The 21,230-nt window shown below is 40.0% G+C and overlaps 1 protein-coding gene across 8 annotated transcripts in view; it reads left to right on the top strand.

The window, feature by feature from the left end:
* The window catches only part of ncanb (neurocan b), a 167,188-nt gene that overhangs the window by 127,937 nt on the left and 18,021 nt on the right, over nucleotides 1-21,230 (top strand). For all 8 annotated transcript variants that reach the window (XM_058072935.1, XM_058072938.1, XM_058072932.1 and 5 more), the window contains 2 exons: nucleotides 10,431-10,544; nucleotides 20,446-20,604. In XM_058072935.1, the coding sequence (XP_057928918.1) occupies nucleotides 10,431-10,544; nucleotides 20,446-20,604 (273 nt within the window). The remainder of the gene's footprint in view (nucleotides 1-10,430; nucleotides 10,545-20,445; nucleotides 20,605-21,230) is intronic.

The raw sequence follows: 21,230 nt of genomic DNA on the forward strand, positions 1-21,230 counted from the left end.
TATAAATCCGATATATGCGTAAAACTGACATTTTCCGGTATACACATATAACGGATTTCGCTTATATCGGACAAAACCAGTGGGAACAATTGAATCCGATATATCCGAGGTTTACTGTAGTTACAATACTTAATAAGTGAATCATCCCATTCAATATATGGGAACATTCAATATAGTGTGCCGCTTTAATACTCACATCTTTGTGATGGAAAGCGTCACTCCCAGTTTCGTCCCTATTGCATTCTTCTCAGCTGTGCTGCTGTGAAGAGCCTCTGGCTGTCTACCTCCGGTATTTTTAATTACCAAAAAAAATCAGTTTGTTTCCCTATCACCTACTCTTCCTCACTCCACTGGTAATCAATAATCAGTTTTTATGAGACGTTTGGGGGGCCCTGGAAATCTCTGGGCATCAGCCAATTTCCTGTGTTTACCGAGTGGTCAGTCCGCCCGTCTGTCTGTGTTAGCTTAACATACACATAACATAACATAACATAATGTGCATATGCAGTGATGGTAGCTCAAGCAGGAAGTGGAGCATATAAAAAGGCTGACCACGTAGAAAGTGGCACAAATTGATTCCCCTTCCTGTGAAGACTCGGGGGTGTTTTTTTATGCAATGGGGGTCTTATCAGCGTTCCAGATGGGGGTCACACATATCTGCAAACATCAGGTATGATGAATATGGATGACGTATGCTTCAGAGCAGGACCACGGAATTTGAATACGAAGCTGCAATGTGTCCAACTACGACATTCAGATCAAACAGATCGGCGTGTGGATGCAAAACAACTTTATCCAGCTAAACTCAGACAAAACAGAAATTTGTATCATGGCCCACAGAAACAAAGAGATCCGCTGGACTCTTCCTTTAAAACCTAATCATCAGGATAGAAATCTAAAAATTACTAAATCCTGTGTTATGACGTATTATGGTTCCAAACACACTCCCATAAAGGATTAGTGCTGTACAAAAAGACAAATGAGAACGAGTTATATATGCCCAGCAGAGTAATACACAGGGAAGGAATACTTGATCACAACACTGAGAGCAAGGACAACACTTTTGTTCTTTTTATTTGTTTTTTTTTTACTTTAACCTCCATTATGTCTCCCGAGCATGAAGCATCCTCTTCTGGGGGAAGGGTGTGAAATAAAAGGAAAGTGAAGTGGAATTAGACATCATAAAACACTCAGTCGAGAAATCATCATTGGCTGTATTTCCGGTTGAAGACGCTCAAACGCCGCATTTAAAGGATGTTAGTATGACTCATTAACAGTAACGATGCAGTTCTTGAACATGTGAAATGTACAACCCAGCAGCGTAGTAAGTGTGCTAGTTTTTAAATTTTAATTTTTATGTATTTATTACTGCATTGCATATCTCTTTGTGTGTATGTACAGTTGTAAGTACTTGTATGTTGATTTAAGTATCATTTCGGTAAAGGTTCCAACTTGCAGTAATACTACTTTCACATCCCAGTACAAGAACACAATTTGTGAGTACATTGGTAAACCTGACCCCAAGCTCACATTAATCCGTTGCAGCTTCGTTGTGGGTGCCGGAAGCATTCCTCAAGATTGAAATCCCTGTTGTAGGCTCACACTAGCTATATGCGATGTAGCGACAGCTCCTGCAGCTGTACGGGACAACGGAAAGAATCAGTTTGGGTCTTTTTTGGGAGGTGCCCCAGCCGGCGCACTCTCTGGTCATGGTCAACGGGAATATTACGAGCCAAATAGGAAGTCAGATGCCTCGAGGTTGAAACTTCCCGTGCATTTCAAAATATAATCAGTGTGAAAACACTGTATTACATCTTTTTATTGTGGGTGGCATGGCTTAGCTGGTAGAGTGGTCGTCTGCTAACCTGAGGGTTGTGGTCATGTTGTGATCATGTCCAAGCATCCTTGGGCAAGATACTGAACCCCCAGTTGCTCCTGATGCTATAGCGCTATACAACTGAAAGATCATTTACCATCTTTTTATTGCCTGTACACTGGCGTTATGTTGGAAATGTACATTATTACAGCTAGCATGGAGTCATTCAACAACGAACGATGATAGGCTCATCTTGGAAGTGGAAAACTGCAGCATTTTGTATGACACAGAAATCTATGACACCGTGACTGTGCAGGTAAATATGGCTATTGTTTACAAGAACTTCCTGTATACGAGACCAAGTAGGTTTTTTCCAATTTTCTGACCTCTAAATGTAGTTAGAATGTTGTATTCTCGTGTTAAATGATGCCAAAGTTTCAGATAATTAGGTTTGCACATTTAGAAGTGAGCCGTGAAAGAAGTTTGGGATGGCTGCCAACACTTGATTTCAGAGAGTTTTTTTCACTGTGATGTCGCTGTGAGCCAGACTTCTTTGCATCAGGTACAAGCTGATAACTGTAGAAAGACCGAGGAAATCCAAGGAAATATAGCTGGAATAGGTGCAGATTCTGGAAGATAAAGAACGCTCATCTCAGTACTTCTGGGAAACTCCAGCCTGGCCTCCCTGGTCTTCTTGCTAATGAGTGGTTTGCTTCTTCTGGTGTAGCCATTGTATTTTTGGTAATGGTTTAATTTCATTTGAACATGCATCAGATTACAATTGAGTGCATCACATAATCAATTCACAGTTCCACATGTCTAAAGGAGTAGGAAGAGGCAAAGCTTATTAAATCCTACCCCTCCATCTGGTACTTTCACAATCAGTAACTGTTACATTTGTTCACTTCCTGCTTTCCATAATACAGTTTAGTTTTTTTTACAGTTAGATTTTTTTTTTTTTAATAATGCACCTCATACCGAAGTACAAGGTGATATAACCATACAAGGACATAATGGGTACCATAGTAACTGTCAATATAGTGATATATACAATGACATAATAGGTACCATAGTAAGTGTCAATATAGTGATATATATAGCACATCATGACTGGTTGAAGACTCTTCATCCTTGTATTTAGCAAAAATCAACTGCTTGTATTGTTTCTTGAATTCCTGGTCCTTACTCAATCCATTCCATAGTTTGATTCCACATACTGAAATGCTATGGCTTTTTAACATAGTCCTCGCATATAAGGGTTTCAAATTTAGTTGTACACTGAGATCATATTTCTCCTCTCTTGTAGAGAAGTATTGGATGACATTTTTAGATAATTGGTTGTTTTTAGCCTTATGCATTATTTTAGCTGTTTGAAAATTAACTATATCAGCAAGTTTAAGGATTTGTGATTTTAGACATAAGGAGTTAGTATGTTCTCTGTAGGCGGCATTATGAATTATCCTTACTGTCCTTTTTTGCAGTACATTTAGCGAGTGAAGATTGCTTTTATAGTTATTACCCCCATATTTCCACACAATAAGTAAGATATGGTCGAACCAGAGAGCAATAAAGAGTGTAGAGTGATTTTTGTTCATAAAGTCGTCTATGAACAGTACCTTCATTCCTGCCCTCTGACAATGTTTATGTCAGTAACTGCTGATTTTTATCTTAGTCCACCTGTTCAACATTTATTTACAACATGATTGCGGCTTATTTCTACTTCAGGACATTGCAAATGGTTGATTATGACCAATTTTATGCAATGCTTCAGATTGGTTTTCAATTTCATGCATACAGACAGTTGTCTGGTTGTCATGGCGTTTTCATCAGTAAATGAAATCTACACAGGCAAAACCTGTCCTCCCGAGTGTAGAAACTGTGACCTGTCATTCACAAACGGGGGGTTGAAACAAAAGGTGAGGAGATACTGGATTTTCTAAGTTTTAAATGTAATCCAGATGTACTCTGGTAATAAAAGCTAAAAGTTGACCTCTGGCCTCATATTCATCTTTTAACAAATCAAACCCAAATGTTTTTAGTACGCAGCAAAAATAAAGTTATTGACCTCACTTTTCCAATACTTCTGGATGGCACCGTATTTAAATATTTTTAGAAAAAAATATTTGTATATATGCCAAACTTTCCTTTTCCTCACTTCATTTCCCCTCACATTGCTTCTCCTGGCATCGCTGCTTTCCTACATTTCCTCTATATTTCTTTTTTCCACTTAATCTGGCTTCATCCAGCCAGTCTGTGAACGCTGCTTGCCTTTGAGGGCTCACGGGAGTCTTTTAGGGCCCCTACTCTTTGAAAACTTTATCACACATATACACTCGGAGTGCTATCATCGACAGCCTTCATGGATCATCTTCTGTCTATCTCCTATCCGCTACTTTCCTCCCAGTTTATTTTTATCTGCTGTATCCTTCTCTCACTCTCCATTAGACTTTTGGTGTTTATTTTGTGTCTTCTCTTTATTCTCTCTAAGACCTCCCCTCACTTAAAAGTACAATTGCTGCAATGGCTTAAAGTGGAACACCTCCCCAGAGGTCTGAGTGACAGGCTATTCTCTGTCATCTGTCACTATTTTTGACATACTTTAAGAGACAAATTGTCTATTTTTTCCATTGTCCTGTCACTGTCAATTAATCGCATGGAGACCGCTCTGGTGTCCAATTCTTGGATCTATTTCTGGCCATAAAACAGACCGAGCTGTAGAAAGAAAGCAAATGTATTTACTGTTTTTCTGCTTTTCTACTACCAGTTTTTTTTTTTGGTTGCCTTTACTGTTGGCTTGATTGGACCTCCAGTTTCTATCAAGCAACTTTTACAATTCACAGTTCTACATGTCTAAAACAGAGTAGAAGCAAAGCTTATTAAATCCTACCCCTCCCCATTTCACATCAATTGCAATAAATTTGTCCACTTCCTGTATTCCAAATTTAATCTTTGTCAATTTTAAATACATAAGAAAATGATAAGGCAGTATAACAATGTGGTACAAGAGTATAAAAAATGCTTATATAATAATGAATGATGAAAAGGTTAAAAGTTAGAGGAAACAAACAAATGAAGCATTATTGTAATAAGTGCAAGAGTGGTTAGACAGACTGTAGCATTGTATGTACACCATGGTTCTTATTTGTACTTTGTCCTTCACTAGGATTGTGGCTATGCCAATACGATCCCAGCTGACTTTGGGCGGGGTACACCCTGGACTGGTAGCAAGCCAATCACAGGGCACATATAGACAAACAACCATTCACACTCACATTCATACCTATGGACAATTTGGAGTCACCAATTAACCTAGCATGTTTTTGGAATGTGGGAGGAAACCCACGGATGCACGTGGAGAACATGCAAACTCCACACAGAGATGCCCAAGCGGAGAATCAAATCCACATTCTTCCTGATCTCCGGACTCTGTGGCCAACATGGTAGAGCATTTGATTTCCAACTAGCAGTTTGCAGCATAACACAATATATAAATAAAATAAATAAAAATAACAAATTCATATTTAAAGAAATTACACAAAAAATAAAATTACAAAATTTTCAACATTTTCAAGCATAAAAAGGCTAAATGAATGAAAATACAAATACTCTTGGCCTCGCTATATTGCACTTTAAATATTGATCCCTATTATTGTGTTATTTATTTCTTGAAGGCTCTAATAATACTAAGAAAAAACTATGTAAACAGCTTTTATGCTGTAATTATGAAAATATTCCATTTATGAATACTTCACAGAAATTAATTTGTCACCAACAACTGCAGTAAAGGAGGGATTACTGTATATCTTGTCTCTGTTTGTCAGTTTTACAGACAACACAAGCAAAAACTGAGAATCCTCACACTGATTCATCAGCATTGCACGGAGCTCTCAAGAGAGCTGCCTATAGCCTTAGGTTTTTTTTCTTCTTCTTCTTCTTGGTCCGTCCTCATCCTTTTGTAATCCACCTGCACAACCTAACACAGCTGGAGGTTTAGGAGCACTATACACGCACACACACACACACACACACACATCCTATTTTATAACATAAGTATCAAGGATGAGCGACTACACCAGTATCTGTATGTGTTCACCCATCTAAATTATCTGTATCCGTACATAAATGAGGCACCGCGCTTTCAGTCCAGGGAGGAGGGGTCGCTCTGTGTGACTGGCCAATCACAGAGTAGAGTGAATACATGATTACGGATAATGAACGAGATGTACTCGTTTCATATTCGTACTTGTCAAAAATGCATTATCCTCATTATAAACAAGTATCATTTTTCCAGTGTATGTAAAAAGTGGATAAAGTATACAATAGTGCTTCTTGTAGCCACACACTTTGTTGGAGATATGCCTGGATAAACACATTAACATAAAAGCTACAGTCCCCCAAAACGACACGTCCCCAGTCATGCCTACTAAAAACTGCCAACACACTTCCAATACACTATTGTAGGACCTTGTAATCGTTGAAAAATACTATCATACTTTATACTGCCAATTTCACTCGACCTAAATTGTAACAAGCGTTTAATGTTGTTAAATATAACTCGTATAGTAAATAAAAGCCCCCAGCCACTAATTGCAGTAGTATATTATATCGCTGTGTCCTTGTCGGCAGTCCCCATTTTCCTCATTAATGTCTGTCTTTATCGCCTTTTTGTCACTTTGACTCATTTCTTTCATGCTCCTCATCCTAATGACGCACTTTTTTTTTTTTTTACTGCAGCTATTCACTATTTGCTCAAGCACTTACATCTGGGACAGAAATAGACTCCCTAAGTAGTCTCTTTCAAATGTTAAATTGCTAAAAAAAAAAAAAAAAAAGATGATATTAAAGAAGTTCTTTTAGCTTTGACTTTAGAGAGCATGTTATTTAAATGTTCATATTTTTTTCTTCTCATGGGCCTTGCAGCCTGAAAGTCAGACTCCACATGCAGTTCATTCTTGAAGCTCTGAGGACAAGCTGACACGTCTGCTTTTAGGCAATCGTGTTGTGAGCTGTCAAATGTTAAGTGCTCTCCGTCGCCTGTCACTTGACTGTCATCTCTTCCGAAGGCGAGCTACTTCCATCCTCTTCATTTTAAATTCAATTTAGCTTAATTTTATGTAATTTCAAATGCACCTTTGAATAGGTTTACTAGAGCATACTGTACATTGTTATTTGTATTAAATCCAGGGTCTTTCTTCTATGGATGTTAGAATATTACTATGTGAAAGTATGTTGGCCTAACGTTTTAATAATATTTAGTGGGATTTTGTACAAAAAAATGACTGATGTTGCCAAATAATATTAAAATAATATTGCTTTTATTTGATGTCAAAACACAACTGTCTTTGTATTTGTTATGTACCTAGTGGATCCTCGACATTTTCTCTCAGTTTGTGTACGTTTCTCAATTAGCATACAATATGTTGCATGTCTTGTGTTATTAATACAAAGCATTATTCCAGCTGTGTTTGTAATGTATTTTTTAGCAGCTTGTGTTAACTAATACGGTCGCACCACCAGTCTCTGCTTTGCTTATTGATTACGACTTCAAAATAACCTTCTACAGTGCCACAGGAAGTTGGAAGTGTAAGCATTTTAAAGGCGAGAGACACTATTGAATTCAATAAATAACTCATAGCCAGTGTTGGGGGCACGTTACTTTAAAAAAGTAATTATAGTTACTAGTTACTTCTCAAAAAAAACTGAGTTACTCCACTACAAAAGTAACTAGTTACCAGTAAAAGTAAGCAAATGGCAGCAATGTTGCATTCTCCAATGCTTTCTGACAGTTAAAATGGAAAGAACCACAACAGCAATCATCCCTTAAAGATGATGAAAATTGTTGCTATTTTTGTGTCAAGGCCTTGCTTTTTATCTGACGGAAAGGAGTGTTTCTCAGCAACCACGGCTTTCTTTTAAGCTCCTATATTTTCTGCTGTATACAGCTGTGTATTAAAAAAAGAAGTGACAAATAAACTGATTCCTTGTCTTTACAACGTTGCACCTGGACCAGCTAATGCCAGCTAAACCCACAAGGGTTCTAGCCGTGAAATTGCTGATTAAAGTTGAGGTCTCACTTATAAAACGGAGAAAATCGCTGTTTTATGTTTTGTTCTGTTTTTTAACCATCAGCTTTCACAATCTTGTTGCTGGATGGCGACACTCATCAACATGAATTTCCTAGCACGTTGAGTGAAGTACTGTATATCATGTTGCTTGATTTTCATAGTTCACAAGTTGATATTTGCTATTTTAGGCTAAATGATGGGTCGTGTTTGTTCCTGTGCTTCGTGAATTACAATATTTATCATGAATTATTATTAAGTGCAGGATGCTTCAGTGTGCACTGACACTGAAATTAGAGAGAAGAGTCCTTCCTCCTCGCTGAATGGCTTGGTCCTAAATTACCATTATTACGTTTATGAATGTAATCTCATCAAACCCTAATCAGGGTTCTGCAAAAAATTCTGTAAATAATAGTCATAATGAAGCTGTTACATTCTAGCTTACCAATATTTGTGAATATTTTTTTCTAGAGTCAGCTTAATTTCTATCAGTGAGAAAGGTTCTTTAATATCACAATCTTTAGCTGCTAACATAATAACTAATCCCTTCAATGATCGTTCAATTCCCCATAATTGGTCTTCAAATGATTGTCCATCATTCTAATGCAGTTATGATGGAGGTAGCTGTTGGAGGCATAATAGCATATCATGCATCAATCCAAGTTATGTGTCCTTCCAGGAAGCTAGAAGTCCATCCATCCATTTTCTATGCCACTTATCCTCATGAGGGTCGCGGGGGTGCTGGAGCCTATCCCAGCTGTCTTCGGGCGAGAGGCGGGGTACACCCTGGACTGGTCGCCAGCCAATCACAGGGCACATATAGACAAACAACCATTCACACTCACATTCATACCTATGGACAATTTGGAGTCGCCAATTAACCTAGCATGTTTTTGGAATGTGGGAGGAAACCGGAAAAAATCCACGCAGGCACGGGGATGCCCAAGCAGGGAATCAAGCCTAGGTCTCCGAGCTGTGTGGCCTGGGCGCTAACCACTCATCACTGTGCACAGTCCATACAAAATCATATTTCTCTAAATACTGTAGACAGATTTTTCATGTTTTTTGTTTATTCGTCATCTCAAATATTATTGGAGGGGACTACAATAATACACTGCATTATCCTCCAATATACTAAACATAAGAGTTTGAAAATACATGCAATACATGCAAATGCCCTCATATTGCTTTCACTGGAGGCATAGCAGTATATCATAGCAGTATATCATACACTGTTTAGACTATAGCTGCTTGTTTTACTATAGCTCCAGGGGTTGTTCTTTAAAACACAGCATCATAAGTTGTTATCTTTTTATTGTTGGCATAATAGATAGATATCATATCACTGCATACCATGCACTGTCTATGCCAGTATTATCTTGCAAAAAGCTGCTTGTTGAGGTGCTCATTAAAGATTTCTGTTAGCGTCTCCACTTGGAGGTGGCTGAACTCGCACGTGTATAATAACGCAGATACAGTCCTGTGGCTATGTGATCCTCCCCACTTACTCCTCCAACTTCACACCCTTCCAATGTCACCTCTTTCCAACCATGAAGTCATTTTTGATTTGCAAACACCTCTCGGGCGATGATGTGCTTATTTTCTAGGTTAAGTCATAGCTTGTGATGCAACCGAAGACTACCACAAGCGAGGTCCTCCACTGCGTACAGTAATGGGAGAAAGACAATTGTAACTCCACTAGGAAGTGGGTCAAGGAGAAATATATATATTTTGTATTCTCTTCTCACGCAGCGATGAGTCAGTCAGCAGAAACAGTAAGAATACCGTCTTCTCCGTGTACGCTCTCTCTTCCTCCTGCATCAAATCCCACCTTTGAATCAGCCAGCTCGACTCCATGCGCCAGCGATGATGCTGTCACGCTGTGTTATCCAAACAGACTCAAAACACCGTCAGCCCGCAAAAGCCGATGTAATCCCGGCCTGCATCGCGCCAACGTACCAACGTTCACTTTGACAGCATCACCTCTCCGTCATTATTCCATCTTCTTTTTGCATATTTTGGAGTAAGCGTTCCATCCTGCCCCCCAACCCAACCCCCTCTCCTGTGACCTCTTGCCAAAGCCGGGGGGAATTAACTTCATTGTTGTGCTGTTGAAGGATTTTTTTTGGGGGGGGGGAGCAGCTGCAGTTTAATGATTTTGCCTCCAGGGCCAGATCAGCCAGAGAAATACACTTACCATTTTAAAGCAAAAGAGGAACTCTCACCTTCTGCTTCTTCCAAGTGTATGTACATACTTGGCAGCGGGAGGGAATTTGGATTCCAGAAGGCTCATCCGAATGCCCTTCCCACCCTTCTTGTGTCTCCTTCGTATTGTGCGCTATCCCTGCAAGATCCTCACAATTAGCATCATGGGCTTCACTGCATTCCTGATAACATGTAATCAATTGGCTTTAATTAGAACTGTTTTTGCAGGAAGCTTTCTAATCTCTCCCGCACTTTATCTCAAGGTTTTTTTTTTTCATGTGTTAGTATGCGTGTTCTTAGCTAACCTTGCCTTGCCCTCCTTCTGTCCCACTCTCTTTGTCCTCCAGACATTGACGACTGCCACTCCAACCCGTGCCAGAATGGAGGAACCTGCATTGATGAGATCAACTCCTTTGTGTGTCTGTGTCTTCCCAGCTACAGCGGCGCCACATGCGAGAAAGGTAACAACCGACAAGGGATTGCTACTTTTTAAAAAATGAATTATGGAAAACTATAGCCTATTTGCCTGACGTAGATCCCAGCAAAGTGGGGGCATTGCCATAGGTGTGTGGAGTATACAATACTTTAGAGCAAGGGTCTCAAACTCAATTTACGTGGGGGCCACCGGAGCTAGGTTATGGGTGAAGCCGGGCCGCATCAGGTTTTCAAAAAAAAAAAAAAACGCATTAAAAAAAACTATCTTCAATGCTTTTGCTTCTGCTATCCCCTACACTTTTTCAGTACTTTGATTCCGGTTTTCCACACCAAAATATCTGATAAAACATTCCACTGTTCTCAAATATCTTAATTTTTATTTTTCTATACACAAAATAAGATAAAAACAAATAAATAAATAAGTATATAGTAAATATAAATCAATCAGTAATAAATAAGTAAAATAATAATAAAACAGCAAATAAGAAAAACGTGAAATTATTTTTTTCAGATTCAAATGTACAGTATTAACAGTTATTTAACCTTCAACATGAACATTAATGAAATTTTACCCAATTAGCAAGTTAGCATCGTACTCAGTTCCGTCTGGGAGCAGCGTCGTAACTTTAACAACGTGTTTGATGAGATGCTTTATCTTGATGTGTATTTTCCGTTTTATTCCAAATCATTTCCTGCATGTATTTGTACCCAGCGGCATAAGCCTTTAGCTTCATTGCTAATCCAAAGCAAAACAGGGAGGGGTAACAGGGAGGGGTAACAGGGAGGGGTAACAGGGTAGGGTAACAGTATGGGCGGGGCAAAATCATGTTAATTGTGTCCGGTGTGCACACAGCTTTAAGCTGTCATTTCAACATTAAACTTTGGTATCAAGGTGGGGGCCTCAAACTAGCGTCTCGCGGGCCGCGAGTTTGAGACCCATGCTTTAGAGCGACAATAGCTTTCAAAGCAACTAGGCAAGAGAAATTTGTCTGATGAATTAACTGATGAATTATTATTACAAATAAATAATCATGTAGGTCTTGCCCTGTAGTCTGACAGGCAAATCATCAACCATATTTGGGTTCCTACATTTTGCATTTTTACATCTTAATTTAACTACAACAGGACCTGTCCAAAAAAGGGAAAAAAAGACCTAATTCTTTCTATTCATCAGCAACTCCCAACTGAAACAGACAATCTCTTACAAACCAAAGCAGCCTCATAATGAAACAATAATCCATTCCTCCGTTTCCCTCTGAGAGCAGATAATCTACGAATTAACAGCAAAAAGGCAGCGTTAAAAGGATTGTGTCTAATTAATCCTGAGGTGTTTGGCTGCACTGTGGGTGTGTGTGCTGCTGACCCAAACTAAGCAGGAAGAGACAATGGCTACATTATAAATCCTGAGTCAAAAAGTGGGCGGCATAGCTGTTTTATTTTTTTTTAATCATCGCTTGAAGGGAGCATGCTGATGAGGATGTGTTGGTGAAGTTGGCTGAGAGACCAAAAACTTTATCTCAACTTTAAAGGGCTGTGTTATGCAGTGCTTGGTCTTCTTCTTCTTCTTTCTTTTTGGGCTTTTCCCTTCAGGGGTCGCCACAGCAAATCAATCTCCTCCATCCAACCCTGTCTTCTCTCACAACTACCCTCATGTCCTCCTTCACTACATCCATAGACCTCCTCATGGCAGCTCTAAACACAGCATTCTTCTACCAATATATTCACTATCTCTCCTCTGGACATGTCCCAACCATCTCAGTCTGGCCTCTCTGACTTTATCTCCAAGGCCTCTAACATGTAATGTCCCTCTGATGTACTCCTTCCTGATCCTATCCATCCTGGTCACTCCCAATGAGAACCTCAGCATCCGCATCTCTGCTACCTCCAGTTCTGCTTCCTGTCTTTTCCTCAGTGGCACTGTCTCTAGACCAAACAACATGGCTGGTCTCACCACAGTTTTGTGTACCTTTCCTTTCATTTTAGCTGAAACTCTTCTATCACACATCACGCCTGACACTTTCCTCCACCCGTTCCATCCTGCCTGCACACGCTTCTTCACCTCCTTTTCACAATCTTCATTGTTCTGGACTGTTGATTCCAAGTACTTAAAATTCTCCACCTTCTGTATCTCTTCTCCCTGTAACCTAACTTTTCCACTTGGTGTGTCCTTGTTTGCATATGTGTTCTGGCTGTGTGTGTGCATATGGGTTGTTTGGGTTGTTCAGTAAAAATGTGAAGAAGTGATATCAGATATTGATCATTTGAAAGTAGATGTCAAGTGAGCAAATAATTGTAAGGACTAAATTGGTATATTTATGAAGACATGCAGTGTAAAAACCCAAATAGCCTTGACAAAACACAACTTGTGCCAGTATAATAAATAAAAGGACTTATCTCATGAAGAATTCCCAGCCTAGTTAAATTTTCAAAGTAATTCCCACTATAAATCCCACATGGCAGGTTTCAATTGTTCACGTGTACAGTAGATTATTTTGTTTGCCGACGCTAACAAGGCAACGATTGTTATAGTCCTGGGAGCCTTGACGATGAGCCAAAAACCAAACAACTGGATTAACATTGAAAGCAAAGTAATTGAAGCTGCAAAATTTCATTCAGAGTGGCATTAAAACGTCTTAAATGCAAGTCGCCGTGAGCTATGGATGAAAAGAACGTGACGGCAGCAACAAGCAGGATGTCAGGTGACATCAGTGGCCAGGAGAGATGTGACGACTTTTGAGTGTGTCGTCGCCGCCAGAGGCAGACGACATGTTGCAGACACGTTGAGAATAACGAGGAGGGGAAGCGGAAAGCAGAAAAAGAAATCATTCCTTCTGTCACAACGGATCGCTTTTTCCCTGCATTCATTCCTTTTCATATGCTATACTGTACCCTTGAATCACATGAGGCCACCTATTATTATTTATTTTTAGTCCCTATGTAGCATGTTCTACCCAAGGTAGTTTTTTACTTCATGCACCACTGCTAATATCCAAAAGCAATCTTCTTAAAGGGGTCTTTAATACAAATAGTGAGGAATATGAGGTCTAAAGTAGTAAATAATCCCCCTGGAGTCCAACACACTTTTCCAGCCTTCTCTGCAACCCCTTCATGCCGTGTAAGCGTAAAGAAACACTGAAACAAGTTGCGGTTTGAGTCTAGTTTTTTTTTTTTTTTTTTGCCGCGTTCAGCATGCCTTTTGTAAGCACATTCTCCTGCCAGGGTACAAGTCCCTGCGGTGGGAAGAATGACGAGCTGTGATTGCAGCAAAGGACCACCTTCTCTTCCTTTTCTGTTGCAGCAGCAAATAAATATTACACAATTTTTCTTCAAGAAGTAGACGGCCAAGTGTCGCTATGTTGAAAGTTGAGTAAACAATGGCAAACCTCTTTTTCGATACACCACAATACACCACGAACATGTGTGCATGGTGCTGTTTCATTTTCTTCTTCTTGAGGGTGGTAGGAGTTGAGTGGCTGAAAGCTTTACCGTATAACCGCACCAACCATGTTGGAGTGTGGCCCAGAGTTACGAACGTTATATGGCAACCGGATCGGCCCAATTTTCAAAATACAGCGGATCAGCAGCTAATCCTTATCCTGCACATCGGATCAGGATATGTCTAGTGTGAATTATATGAAGAAATAAGTACATTTGATGATTATGTTGTGTATTAATTGTTTAATTTTGAAAATGTCTTTTATAATGGTGTTCCAATCCCAGCGAAGCGCAGCGCAGTGAAAATTCAACAGAAAATGAGGCTTTATCTTTCCTTGTATGCATTTTTGTACTGTAAACTTTCCCCTTCAATTTGGTATGAAATGAATCAGCAAAGGCTGCAAGGGGATAGAGTGGTTAGTGGGCAGGCTTCACAGCTAGGAGACCCATGTTCAATTCCACCTTCTGCATGTTCTCCCTGTGCATGTGTGGGTTTTCTCTGGGTACTCCGGTTTCCTCCCACATTCCAAAAACATGCTAGGTTAATTGGTGACTCCAAATTGTCCATAGGTATGAATGTGAGTGTGAATGGTTGTTTGTCTATATGTGCCCTGTGATTGGCTGGTGACCAGTCCAGGGTGTACCCCGCCTCTTGCCCGAAGACAGCTGGGATAGACTCCAGCACCCCCGCGACCCTTGTGAGGATAAGCGGTAGAAAATTAATGAAATTAATAAATGAATCGGCAGACCTAAACCTAAACCATAGATATTATGAGACAAAAAAACAGTGGAGCTCAAATTCAAGCCATTCACGGAATGGAGGCCAACTTCTGACTGGAATGAATGAAAGTTATATATGATTACATACATGTTTATTAGTGGTTCATGTGAAACTTTAGCAAAATATAACCATCCAAATACACGTGTTTGACATTGAATTATTATAAAGGGGGTATAGAAGGGGTATGCGACTGCAAAAAGGCTGGGAACCACTGCTGTAAAGCCATGTTTCTCAACTGGTTTGACTGTGGGACCCACGATCACTACCCAGTTGACCCAAATTGCAGACATTTTTAATTCACACTTCCCAAATGTCTTATATTTAAAGGGAGTCTACAGATGCCTAAGTGCGCACAACTCGTGGTTGCATTCACCAACATCTGGTCAGACATTTTTTGGTCACGACCCCCCAAGTATTTACATTGATACTGTAAAGCATGACTGCACAAAAATTAGCGCTTGAGATTTCACAGAATTTTAATTCCACTTACTTCATTTAAATTTTGAATTACAATTCTACTTCCTGTTTGCAACATGAGACATTCATTCATTTTCTACCGCTTTTTCCTCATAAGGGTCGCGGGGGTGCTGGAGCCTATCCCAGCTGTCTTTGGGCGTGAGGCGGGGGTACACCCTGGACTGGTCGCCAGCCAATCACAGGGCACATATAGACAAACAACCATTCACACTCACATTCATACCTATGGACAATTTGGAGTCACCAATTAACCTAGCATGTTTTGGAATGTGGGAGGAAACCGGAGTACCCAGAGAAAACCCACGCATGCACGGGGAGAACATGCAAACTCCACACAGAGATGGCCGAGGGTGGAATTGAACCCTGGTCTCCTCGCTGTGAGGTCTGCGCGCGATTGCCGTGCCGTCCAACATTAGACATTCTCAATTCAATTTAGCCTGGTAGAGAGGTTGTTCCAGCATGACGGTGTTATTCTTGGCCAGGAACTTTCGGATGCTCTGGGTATTGTTAGCAGGCGTGTTGTCATGGTGATACAGCCACAAGTTGTCCTGACACAACTCCTGCTTCTTCTCGCACACTGAATGGAACAAACGCCGCAGGATCTCATTGTAGACATGCTGGTTGATCGTCTGGCCCTGTGGCAAGAACTCGCAGTGGACGATGCCCCTCACATCGAAGAATGTGATCAACATGAGTTTGATTTTGCCCCGAGCATCCTACAGTTCCTGGCCATGAAGAACAGCTCACTGGGTACAAAGGTTAGACTACATTGGGGTTACTTCAAAGGGAAAAACATGCAGTTTGTAGTCTATATTTGTAATATATGTTTTGTGACAGTGTGGAGAGATTTTTTTGTAGAAATGTATTTTAGAAATCCAGAAGTCTTGTCGCTTATCCAGGCCATAGGAACCATAAATAATAAGTCCACTTTTAGGTGCACAGATACACAAGCTTATATAGAAGGTAAAATCTTCTAGATAACAATATGCTTATTACAGCACAATAAAATCTTGTATTGTTAGTTTTATCATTTAATTGGGACAGAAAGGTCAGATTGTGCTTGGACCAAAGTGAAAACATAAACATGCTACAGAAACCTCACAACATAAAGTCATAGTGCCTTGGTAAGAAGAATTAATATACTGTATGACTTCCATGAGCTCGGAGGACTCCATCCTTCATCCCAGCAATGACGCTAATAACTAATCGATCAATCATCTGGAATGCAAAAGAGCTACCAAACTAAATGTACCTAATGACAATAAAGACTTATTAAATCCAGTTCCAATCCCACGCTGCCCTCATCTTCACCTCGGCCTCGTCCATCCACACCAGTCCACGCTGATCAGTTCTGGTTTTACACATTTGGTCCTGTGGCTGATTTACTGTAACATCCATCAATTGTAATTGTGAGAATCACAGTCTTAGGGCAATCCATTAATCACAGCTACATTAATTATTCCGCTGACACTCTCTCACACGCTCACCTTTGTCTCCAACCATTAGCAAGCTCACCCTCGTTCCCCTCACTCTTTGTCTTCCAACCAGCACACAGCAGACTGCTCGTTGGAAAGACGCTGAAGGATGCATCACACACACACACACACACACACACACACACACACACACACACACTGCTTCCTCTACTTAAAAAAGTACAACTACCTCGTGTGGATAAATGAGACCATCAGTCAGCGGCAAGCAAGAGGCCTTTTCTTCCCTAAATGCCGTTCTTCTAAATTCTTTGGGAATATTAATCGCTCGAACGCAGCTCGTTTCTCCTCGCAGCGTGACAGAAAGCCAAAAAGGGGATGGGGTGGCAGAGGAGGAAAAAAGTAAAAAGAAAGACAAAATGAATAATGTCTAAATATTTGAAGAGGTTGATGTGATGTCAAGCTTTGAGCCCGGTTCTGTCAGCGAGAGGGATACAAAAATCAGCAGAGACTAAGCTGGAGATCTGAGGGGGAAGGAAACATGCTGCTTGAGCTTTCATCTTCCATTCCACTGTTTCCTTTTCTGTCCTCTCACTGGCTTTAGTTTGTATTCAGCCATTCTCTGTTGGCTATATTGCTCTTTTAAAAAAAAGATATTGAATAATTAACCTTCTTGTCCTTTTGCCTAGTTTTCATTCATCAGAACTACCTCCTCAAAATTGTAAGCCAAAGTAATAAAATAACATTTACATAATCTTAAAAGGTATTATCAGTGCTTATCCAATGGTCTCATGTTGTCTAAATGTTAAACTGGTCAAACTGAAATCACAGCATGGGTCATATACAACCTTCACTTAAATATAGTGGTCATGATAATAAAGGTCTCACTCTGATCCTATAGCAGTACTAGAGATCCAATTAGGGCCAATAATTCCATTTGGATAAAGTTATAGGATCAATTATCACATACTACAGTATTAATTGGCCCTGTACCCCCAAAACCGCCCATGAATGATACGGGAAAAGGCCGAAATGATACTGTGTCAAAGCCCAGGGCAGTGATACTGATAAAATATAGAGTTTAACCATGTCCAGTATCAGCCCCCATAGCTGTCCACTCAGAGCGCGCTGCTCTGGTATCGTGCCCATGAAACAACCAATCAGAGAACAGTGCACGAGCCCAGGTCATGAAGTGAGGTCCTGGGCTTAACTTTCTAAACTCCGCGCATGTGACAGGAAATGTCACTGTAACTATAAATATTCCTAGTGCTTCTCCAGTCACCAAAAAACCCAAACTTGATTAATGGAACTTTAATTGTCAGACATTGATGAGATAAGACTGTTGATAAAATATTATTGTTGAAATATTTTTGCAATTATTGTGTTTACACTGTTTAGATATAATACATGCAATAAACTGAACATTTTCTGGAAACAAAATGGTCTTTTGATTAAATAGTACGTGATAATAAGCTCATGATTAAATAGTATGTGATAATAAGATCATCACATGGTTTGTCTGGTATCAGGCCTAGTATCATGTCCCCAAGTGTCAGTATCAGCCCGAGACCAAAGGTTTAACCTATAAGTATCAAGTGAATTTCATCCAACCTTGTTATTGGAACCTGCTGTATAGTGTCTTATACAATGAGTGGGATACATTGGATTCTCCCAAAGACAGCTGGGAATTGTTACATTCCTACCTACTGAGGATAGGCGGTATATCTAGAAAATGGATGGATGGAAGGCGCAAATCTCTTACTGGTGACAACTGTCATTTTTTTACACGCTTGAGAGGCGCTTTGATGAGGTCATTTTTTGCGGAAGCCCATTTTTGCAGAGCTGCTGTTAATGTGAATTTCCCTTGGAGAAAACTAAACTATCAATGTGTACATGTATGTGTGTATGTAGTGGAATTCAGCTCAGTTTGTTTATTCAGTATCGGTGCGATTCCCTGTCTACACATTGATATCAAGGCGTCAGTGCCGCCGCTAAGATGAAAGTCAAGCGGCTAACAATAAGTGGATATTCAAGCCTTCTGCACCTTCTATTATCATGGGAAACCTGAATTCACTGCCGAGGTACATCTACAAGCTAGCGAGAATGTCAAATTGTCAAAATTGTCAAATGTCACCTTCAAATTGTGCTTTACTGAATGGCTCAGAGCCATTGGTTGGTATTAATGTTGGTATTAATGTTCATCTATTCAGCATTTTTTATATCGGTTTTCATTTTTGGGGAAAAATCGATACAGATGTTGACCGATATATTTTTAGACATCGATATTATCAGCCATCATTAATTTTAATTACACAGCACAAGCAGTTTGACATGCTATAGGACACCTATACAGATTAATGTCCACAAAACATGTCAATGCAAGCATTCAATGTGTTTTTCTTTTCAAAGGGTTATTTCATCAAGTTCATATGAATCTTGTAAAGCACATCAACCTTGCATCACAAGTGTAGGAAATCCCATTTAAGATGGTAATATTATTGTATTAAGGCGGCACGGCAGTCTAGTGGTTAGCACGCAGACCTCACAGCTAGGAGAGCAGGGTTCAATTCCACCCTCGGCCATCTCTGTGTGGAGTTTGCATGTTCTCCCCGTGCATGCGTGGGTTTTCTTCGGGTACTCCAGTTTCCTCCCACATTCCAAAAACATGCTAGGTTAATTGGCAACCCCAAATTGTCCATAGGTATGAATGTGAGTGTGAATGGTTGTTTGTCTATATGTGCCCTGTGATTGGCTGGCGACTAGTCCAGGGTGTACCCCGCCTCTCGCCCAAAGACAGCTGGGATAGGATCCAGCACCCCTCGCGACCCTTGTGAGGAAAAGCGGTAGAAAATGAATGAATGAATGAATATTATTGTATTATATATATATATATATTGTATTTAGAAGAACAGAACCTTCACCACAAAAAGTCCTGTCATAAACATTACTGCTACTGCTACTTTGGCTTTTGCCTTGAAATATCCTATGAATGGTCCATGCGTATTTTTAAAGTATAAAAAGTGCTCAATGCAGGGTGCACTCAAGAAAGAATTTCTAATATTGTTCTTGGTCGTTGCTCGTATTCTGTCCTTCAACCAAACTGCATATCCATGCATACTGAGCAGGGTCCCATACGGCCCAATTTGCAATTCCCCAATTTACTGATGTCGTTTCGGATTTGTTGGTGCAAAAGTGGAGACCATCTTCAAGCTGTGAGGGAGTGTACAACTTGAGAGGAAATGGGACAGATTGAGTCCAAACAACATCAAATGTACACATTTTGGCTCAGAGAGCTACTGAGCATCGATGAGAGGTCTGTGCACTGACAGCAATGTGACGAGTCTTAATTACTAAGCCGGCGCTCTACACTGTAAGCGATTTCTAAAGAGAGTTGTCATTTCAATAGATGAAAAGAGCCTTTCACTGGACTTGGCAGTCTCACGGCAGGTTGCCTCTGCACTGGATGACAAAGGCGCCAAGACCTCCTGAGGCAGCTTTTATCAATATTCTTTTATAATAGGACAGTGGATCAAATGGCAGCATGTCAACTATCATCTTTGTCTTTGCTTCATGTTGACCTCTCAGCGTCAAACATAAACATTTTGTCACCAAAGAGAGTCATTTGTGGCACGGTTGTGATCACAATGCATCTGTGTACACAAAACACGGTAATTTACACACAGAAATACATACAATATGCCCTACAGTTCCAAAGTTCATAAAAGATTGTTTTTAGCAATGCTATAATGATTACATCATCGTATATAACCTCTTTTCCCTTCACCTTTCTGCTTCTTGCAGACACCCAAGGCTGTGATCACGCATGGAGGAAGTTCCATGGCCACTGCTATCGGTACTTCAGTCGCCGACACACCTGGGAGGATGCTGAGAAGGCCTGCAGGGAGCACAGCGGTCACCTGGCAAGCATTCACAGCCCGGCCGAGCAGCACTTCATCAGAGGTGAGCGAGAAAGGAGAGAATTTAAAACCATAGGATGATGAGTTTTAGTGCCTTTATGCATTTGGAGCTCTTTCAAGTTGGCAATGCTCTTTGTCTGTGAATGTAATCATTAGGAGCATAGGAGGCATGAGAAGAATTTCATTTAGCCAGTTGGTTTTGGTTTGTTGTGGTTTGATTGTTTCCACACTTAGTGTATATCAGGGGTCTCAAACTCAATTTACCTGGGGGCCACTGGAGCTAGGGTCTGGGCAAGGCTGGGTCGCATCAGGTTTTCCAAAAAAAAAAAAACGCATTTATTAAAAACAGAAAAATATACAAACTTTTTCAGTGCTTTGGTTCCGATTTTCTACGATAAAAGCTCTGATAAAATATTCCACTGTTCTCAAATATCTTAATTTTTATTTTTCTGCACAAAATAAGATGAAAAATAAATAAACAAATCAAGAATAAAGAAAATCAATCAATCAGTAATAAATAAATACAATAATAATAATAAACACTTAAGAAACCACATATAATTGGTGGGTAGACAAATTATTTTTTTCAGATTAAAATGAACAAAGCATTATTAGAGCCCTGTAGACATGACAAAACACGACTATAGTCACATTTATACTCTTTTTATT

This window comes from Doryrhamphus excisus, chromosome 5, assembly GCF_030265055.1.
Source record: "Doryrhamphus excisus isolate RoL2022-K1 chromosome 5, RoL_Dexc_1.0, whole genome shotgun sequence".
Classification (NCBI taxonomy): Eukaryota; Metazoa; Chordata; class Actinopteri; order Syngnathiformes; family Syngnathidae; genus Doryrhamphus; species Doryrhamphus excisus.